Below are 8,389 nucleotides of genomic sequence, written 5' to 3'. Positions count from 1 at the left end.
CCCTAAAATGCAGAAAACATAAACAGTCCCAGAACAGTTATAGCATGTTATGGGAAGCAGAATCATAAAGCAAGAGCAAGTGACAAGCAAAGTTCGTACCTTTTATCGAGAAGGGTTTGAAGTTCTAAGTTTTGAAAGAGGAAGATAGAGCGTTTTCGAACGAGAGAAATGCTTGAGAAATGTTTTGCTTAAGGGAAAGTAATGAAACAGTGAAGAAAGCGTAAGGGTTTAAAGGTTTGAACAATATACGAAGAAGCGCAAGCGCCAACAAGCGATAGCCGTTGATCTTGCCACGTGTACACTGATCTAGAAAGTATGGTGAGACGTCACTTCGATGTATTGTTCACGTCCTGTTACCTAGTGCCACGTAGGTCGCCTAGGGCGATCACTTAGTCTCTTCGCTGAAACAAGTTACAGCTCGAGACTAAGGGGCTTGTGTACCAATCAGTCCTCAGTCATCGACTTTAGAGACTGACCTCAGACATCGCGCATCGGTGCTTGATAGCAAAAATGGGCCACGCAAGGTGGGCCCTATATACGCATATCGGGGTGTTGGTCAGCCTTCGGACATCAATGCCATAGACCTCGACGTTGGAGATCGACATCAGACCTCGCCAGAAGAGTGTGAGATTGGACGTCGACGGTCTGAACAGTTATATTGGGCCACGTAAGGTGGGTCCCAAAATTACATAGTTATCAGTTAAAACGACAGATATGAGGGAAGCCTAAGTCACGAGGGATCCATGCAGGTGGTGTGTATAGCGCATTTAGGGGCGACACGAGTAAACAGTCCTTGGAGGGGCTAAGGCCCATTAGGGTTAGGGTTTTCGAAGGAAGCTACATGCATGGCACGTGAATACTTAGGGCACCCGCGCAACAGATGGCCCCAGAGACTTGGTGCACAAGTTGGTACCCAGACGACCATTTTGTTAGTCGTTGCACTCCAATTAAAGGAAGTTCCATGTGCCAGATTACGCTAAGATTATGTAATAGCAGCGCAGGGACATTCTCTAAGGAACCTTAGATGTGGGTAAAGGAACGAAGGTAAACCCTAGTTTCAACCTATATAAAGGGTGCTAAGAACCCTAGCAAGGTACACAGTTTCTAAGACTGAAACTAGTTTATACACTTGGTGTTTCTTTGCCCTTATACTGACTTGAGCGTCGAAGTCAAGGCGCCCTTTGTCTTTGCAGGTGAGAGATTCTTCGATAAAGGAAGTGCGATTCTCAGAAGGAGATAGGAGGGGCAAAGACTTTCGTTCGAGTCAACCGACGAAGCGAGTCAACCGGCGGGAACATATATGTAGGAAAATATGTTAAAGGAAATAAGTTTACCTGTCATTTGATAAATTGTTAAATTCAATTTCAAGTTTGTTTTAGATTTGATTCCTGAAAAATTGAAACTTTATTTAGTCCTTATTTTCACCTTACTCATATTAGTGAAAATGTCAAGTTAATATTTTATGTAATGTTAACATATGGCAAAAAAATAAATATTATTTATTTATTTATTTTAAATAGGATTTAGAAATTAAAAGTAACTATTTAAGGGTTAAAATATAAAGAAAAAATATTTTAATGCATCAAAACAAAAATCAACTCATTCTATTAAGATTAAAAAAATGTATTTTTTTTTATAAAAAAACATATTTGAACAAGAAATATTTGAACAAGAAATATTATCTTTTCATCATTAATATGTTTGATGAAAATATTTTGGTTTTGAGAAAGAAAAGGAAACTTTGCATACTTTAAAACAATATAATCTTTAACAGGATTATTTTCTTAATTAGTTAAAAGAATAAATCATAGATACATAAAAACTTTAAATACTCTAACCAAAATATTAATATGATCTCCTTGATATTTTGAGGCATTATCCAAAGAAGGAATGTACTAAAAGTTTTCCCTTTAAACTAATTAAAAACATTTTTCTATCCACAACATAAACAATTTGTTTACAACAAAAACAAACCAGATCCTTTGTTAGTTTGAAGGAAAAACTTTAAAAATAGGTTCAATGTTTTCCATAAATACTTAATTATGGCTATATAATTATTCATATGTGATTATCTATATTCACACTTATACAATGAAGAGAAATACTAAAAACAAATCTTCAATATTTTTAAACATATTTGTTGACTCTCTTATCTGTCTTTATTTATTTTAGTTAACATCAATCAAACTAAAATTAATTTAACAATAACACAAATACTTTTATTTATTGAAAAATAAATTAAAAATAATTAATGTCATGTTAAACTAATTAAAATTATTCTATTATTTTCTAACATTAAGCATACACATTGCTTTAATGTTAATTTGTCACATTCTTGAGTGTTGGTTTAACAAATATATACGTTTAAAAAAAATTACATTTTAACCAACACTATTCTTTAAAAATAAATTTGATATTTTTTTAGTTATAATATTTATATTTCATCTTTTACAAGTGTTTATAAAATAATAATTAGATAATATATAAAATAGTAATAAGATAATACCTAATGAAGGCTTGTAAGAATCAAACTTCATATTTAACCAGATTTATTTAAAAAAAAACTTTGGCTATATTATTACGAACAAATGATATATACTTTAAGGCAATATTATCTTTGTTATGATCATTTTGTTAATTAGTTAAAAGAATAAACCTTTGATAGATAACAACTCTAAATAATTTAATGAAAATATCTCTCATTATTATTTTCAAGTAAAGCATCAACATATTAAAAGTTTTTCCTTTAAATTATTTAATAAAAATATATTTTTATATCTAAAAAATGAGTAATGTTTTCTTACAGGAAAAATAAACCTTTATCTTAGTTAATTAAAGGAAAAACTTTAAAAAGGAGTTTATTGTTTTCCATTGATACTTATTATGATTTATTCATATCTGATCACACTTATGCCAGCAAGAGAAATATTAAAAACAAATATTCAATGTATACTTTTAAAGATACTTTTTTGGTTCTTATCTGGTTTTAAGATTTTATATTGAAATAAGTCAACGATAGATTTTCTATATTCTAATTTTATCAATTATCATTTTAACTTTATAAACAAAATGCAGACATGTAAAAAATTAATTAATTATTAAGTAGAAAATAATGATAGGAATAGTTAAAGAAAATATTAATTAAAATATTAAACATATAAATTTTAATAGATAAACCAATGAGAAGAGTTTGCTTATATAAATCTATATTTTGTAGAAACATTAAAAGTATTTAATGTTTTTAAAGTGTTTAAAATGTATTTAAGTTTTTTCCTTTTCTCAGAATTAAATAGACAAACACAACATTTTGGTTGCTTATATATATGAGGTATTTGTGAGAGAAGGATGTATCATCATACAATCTTGTTAAGAATGGCGTTTTGTTGTTCAAAAGTTTCATTACATGTTATATTATATTCTTTATTGGCCATTTATTTTCTTAGTTCTGAGAATTGCTGTGTTGATGCACACTCAACACACTCAACCCTAGTTGTGCATGCTTCTAATAATGTGTCTCCAAGAACAATTCCTAACACTTTCCTTGGAGTATTTGTTGAGGTAACCAATTATTTTTCTTAACGGATATAATTTCTCCTTATTATAATCATTTTATGTTCATTTTAAACATAAAAAATAAATTTTCCACTTCCATCACGTATACTCATTTTTTAATGAAAATATAGTAATGATTACACTTTGTAATCCCATATTTTTTTTATGAATTATGTGGAATACCTCTGTTATTTTTATTTATATAATTACTTACATATATATTCTTTATAATATTATATGTTTATTAAATGTTATATTACTTGAATTTAGTACTGTATTTTCCAAGTTGTATACTCATTTATATTATCCAATACATTTACATCTAATATATTATATAGACCAATCTCGTATATTCGCACAGAAAAAAGTATCACAACAAAATCAATTTCATTTTAATATCTTAGAAGTCACTAATTTCTTTGAATTTATATTGCAGGAAATCAATCATGCATGTGCTGGGGGACTATGGGCAGAACTTGTCAGTAATAGAGGTTATTTCTTTAAAAAAATGATTCATCTTGTCTATTCATTCAAGAGATTCAATTCAGTTATATTTTAATATTTTTTTTATCATTTTCGAAAATTTTCTAATAATATTATGAATTTAATTTCAGGGTTTGAAGCTGGAGGCCCGAACAACACCTTGAATATTTATCCTTGGTCAATTATAGGAAAGAAATCATCCATTTCTGTATCAATTAACTATTCCTCATGCTTTGAACGTAATAAAGCTGCATTACAAATGGAGGTGTATTGTAGTGATCAGAACCCTTGTCCAATTGGTGGCGTTGGTATTTCTAACCCTGGTTATTGGGGCATGGTAAGCAAGATTAATATATACTTCATATTCACACACACACATATTATAGAACTTTTATTTTCATAAGAAAATGTATTATTAGTTTATATTATATGAACTAACTTTTCTCCTTCTAAAATTACTCCTTTTCATGTTCAGAATATCGAGCAAGGGAAATTGTACAAGGTGGTGTATCATGTTAAATCAGAAGGAGAGTTTGATTTTCAACTTTCATTCACGGGTGTTGATGTTATAAACATGGTATCAAATATCACGTAAGTTTATCATTTTTATATGCTTAGAAGACATTGTGGAAATTCTAATTTTTTTAATGACATTAAATAATACTAACTTAAAAATATTTGTTGTGATGATTCAGAGAAATTTCTGAAGATGGAAAATGGAAAAGGGTGGAGACGGTGGTGGAAGCAAACGCTACCAATCACTATTCAAGTCTTCAAATAACCACAACCAATGAAGGAAGTTACTTGTTAGACCAAGTGTCAGTGATGCCATTGGACACTTACATGGTTAGTACAACAAACAAACACACCTTATAAATCAACAAATGCAACTATTAAATTTTAAGAAAGTTTTTGGATCAATAATGATAGATTAATTCTCTTTTATCATCTAAAGAATGAATAAGAATATGCTAATTCCTTCACATCAATTCAATCTTCTCTTCAAGCAGGGTCATGGCTACCGAAAGGATCTTTTTCAAATGGTGGCAGATTTGAAACCAAAATTTGTCAGATTTCCTGGTATGTCCAAATTCTATGATTCCAAGGGAGGTTTGACATACAAATTTTCTTCTAGGGACCTTTATACGTTCAATCCTCATTAAATAATATAATTGATTAAGTACTTAAATATGTTTGTATAGAACTATAAATCATTAAAATAAACTTAGTGTCATGATGGTAAAATAAACCCTAGATTTTAGTTGTGCAGCAGTTTCACATGTAATTAAAAATAGTGAGGTAGAAATATATAAGATTCACTTAAAAATCCTGAGACCTAATTAACTCTATTTATCCATGTCCATTGCATAAGGTGGAACGTATGTTGAAGGAGACTATCTCAAGAATCACTATATGTGGAAAGATACAATTGGACCATGGGAAGAGAGACCAGGACACTACAATGATATTTGGAACTATTGGAGTGATGATGGAATTGGTTATTTAGAGTATCTCCAAGTGTGTATATATTTTTCTTTTATAACTATGGTTTTAAATTTGCCATACCTTATAGTTGAATAAATATAATAATTTAATATTTCTTGAGCAGCTAGTAGAGGACCTTGGTGCATTGCCCATATGGGTGTTCAACGCTGGTATATATATGTTCTTCTTGCCTTAGCTCAAATTCATTCTTAACAACACATATATTTGATTTTATCTTTTGTTTTCTAACTATTTGAATGTCTCATTTTAGGCTTCAGCCGTCATGAAGAAATTAATACAAAAAATTTAGCACCTTATGTGCAAGTATAATTTTCTTCTCGTACTCATTTCTTTTTAGGTATTTATGAAACAATACATGTTATTTACCATTGTTTTGAAATCTCTCCATTAATAGGATGCCCTTGATGGCATTGAATTTGCAAGAGGATCTCCTGAATCAAAATGGGGTTCTGTTAGAGCTAGATTGGGACATCCAAAACCATTTGATTTGAGATATGTTGCCATTGGAAATGAAGATTGTGAGTTTTCGAATTATCAAGGTAAATGCACTTTATTATTATTTAAGCACATGCATGTCTTAAACTTCTCATATATGTTGTACGTAAAAACTTGTTTTACTTGACTCATTTGATATTTCACGATTATAAATTTATAGATTTAACTACTGACATTTGTATACCCTTTTGTTTTTGCAGGAAATTACCTTAAGTTCTATGATGCTATAAAAATTGCCTACCCAGATATGAAAATGATCTCAAATTGTGATGCTTCTAGCACAAAATTAAACCATCCAGCTGATTTGTTCGATTTTCATGTAATGATACACTTCGATATGTTAATTCTTAAACTTTCTTTGTTGATTCAAATTTGGAAAAACATGCTTATTTGTCTTGTTTCATTTGTCAACTTATCCCTTTAATGTTTATTTTCATTAGATTTATACAAACTCGACGGACTTATTTTCTAAGTCTACTCAATTCGATCACACGTCACGATCTGGACCAAAGGTTTGATCAAGTTTTAGTTTTAATGAACACTATGTTATTCGCTATTTATGGATTGTAAATTTATGCACAGTTTGATACATAAATAATTAATATATATTCTTCTATAGGCTTTCGTGAGTGAGTATGCTGTATGGAGACAAGATGCTGGAAATGGAAGTCTTCTGGCTGCTTTGGCAGAAGCTGCATTTCTTATTGGCCTAGAAAAGAACAGGTTTACTTTTATTAATGTAGTTTATGTTTTATGAAGTGTTTTTAGTTTTTACATTAACCACGTACAATTTTTCATTTGTTACATTTTTTTTGCTAATGCAGTGATGTTGTCGACATGGTTTCTTATGCACCACTTTTCTCAAATATAAACGACAGGAAGTAAGTCTCTACCAATTATCACATTTTTTTGTCTACCTAGAACAAAACACTTTGAAGGTTTTGTGTGCAATTATTTGTAAATTCCACAATGACATATATAACATGAGTTTGCACAAACGTGTGTCATATCAGATGGATCCCCGATGCAATTGTGTTCGACTCTTATCAGCTCTATGGAACACCTAGCTATTGGGTGCAAAAGCTTTTTATTGAGTCTAGTGGAGCAAAACTTATGCACTCAAAACTCAAAACAGCTTCATCTAATAAACTTATTGCATCTGCAATTAGTTGGCAAAATTCTCCATATGAGAAAAAATACATAAGAATAAAGGTAAGAGGTGACTTTTTCAACTCAATTGTGATTATGACTGTTTCTAATGTGCTAGAATGTCAAAAAACATGTCTTGGATTACCTTTATTTGATCTTTGATCAATATATCTATGTTTATGAGTTATTGATTTTGATTTGCACAGGTAGTGAACTTCGGAGCAGCCACAGAGACACTTTACATACGCACGCGTGGGTTCTCAAAAATGCAACTATTTCGTTCTGTAAAGACAGTGATTACATCAACCAACGTAATGGATGAGAATTCTTTCTCACAGCCTACCAAGGTACCATTTGCTAAGTTTGTTGAATTCAAAAGAGTAACAAAAAATATTTAATGTTGGCCTAACTTACGTAAACAAATCATGTGATTTATAATTTATGGTCTTTTGATTTTAAATGCAGGTGGTGCCACAAACAAGTTCCGCAGTGAATGTTAAAAGGAAGATACGTGCAATTGTTTCTCCCTATTCAGTCACATCATTTGATTTGTTAGTTTATTAGAGGATAATTACTACACAGGAATGAGTAATGTAAAAAATTAAGAGATTGTGTGCCCTTTTTTATATTATCAATAATTGTAATATATGGCCTATTGCTTTCCATTTAAATTTTTTAGGATGCCTTTATGTAATGTTTCTCTATAGTTATCTTTAATACATTACTCATCCAATTTTATTTTATTTTCTCCTTTTTCTCCTTTTATTCTCTTTCCTCCATTTTTATCTATTGTCTCATAATTTTAAATAAAGAAAATATTAATTATTAAAGTGTAAGTGTATTAACATCAGATTAAGTTAAATGTGTCCAAATGAAATATATTTTTTTAGTAGTTTCTATTTTTCATTCTAAGACCGGACCCAGAACTTTAAATGTGATATGGTTAGTGTGATGGTTATTGAAATTTTCATTTTTTTTAATATTTAAATTCATAATCATACAGTGAACTATGTTTTTTTTAATTATTATACTATCATCACCAAATCACTATTGTTAATAAGTTATTATTTTTTCCAATATTTTTTTTTCTAGGAATGAAAGTGTGAAGTTTCAAGAGGGGAAGTCAACTATGAAGGTTTACCCTCTTAGTAATATGAAGTTGTTTTAAATCAAACACTTAAGATAAAATTTGTATAAAAATCTT

The 8,389-nt window shown here is 29.9% G+C and overlaps 1 protein-coding gene across 1 annotated transcript; it reads left to right on the top strand.

Moving 5' to 3' along the window:
- The first annotated feature begins 3,353 nt into the window (after positions 1 to 3,353).
- Positions 3,354 to 7,928, top strand: LOC137816136 (alpha-L-arabinofuranosidase 1). The gene is made up of 17 exons (XM_068619225.1): positions 3,354 to 3,558; positions 3,989 to 4,043; positions 4,167 to 4,372; positions 4,511 to 4,626; positions 4,731 to 4,881; positions 5,046 to 5,115; positions 5,408 to 5,553; positions 5,645 to 5,690; positions 5,792 to 5,844; positions 5,936 to 6,080; positions 6,237 to 6,355; positions 6,477 to 6,548; positions 6,656 to 6,759; positions 6,861 to 6,917; positions 7,050 to 7,248; positions 7,392 to 7,532; positions 7,651 to 7,928. The coding sequence occupies exons 1-17, from the start codon at positions 3,373 to 3,375 to the stop codon at positions 7,747 to 7,749; spliced, it is 1,965 nt and encodes a 654-aa protein (XP_068475326.1). The 5' UTR covers positions 3,354 to 3,372; the 3' UTR covers positions 7,750 to 7,928.
- Positions 7,929 to 8,389: the final 461 nt, after the last annotated feature.

This window comes from Phaseolus vulgaris, chromosome 1 (assembly GCF_051622355.1).
Source record: "Phaseolus vulgaris cultivar YP4 chromosome 1, ASM5162235v1, whole genome shotgun sequence".
NCBI lineage: Eukaryota > Viridiplantae > Streptophyta > Magnoliopsida > Fabales > Fabaceae > Phaseolus > Phaseolus vulgaris.
The sequence above is the reverse complement of the archived record's forward strand: the minus strand, read 5'-3'. Positions and strand labels throughout refer to the sequence as shown.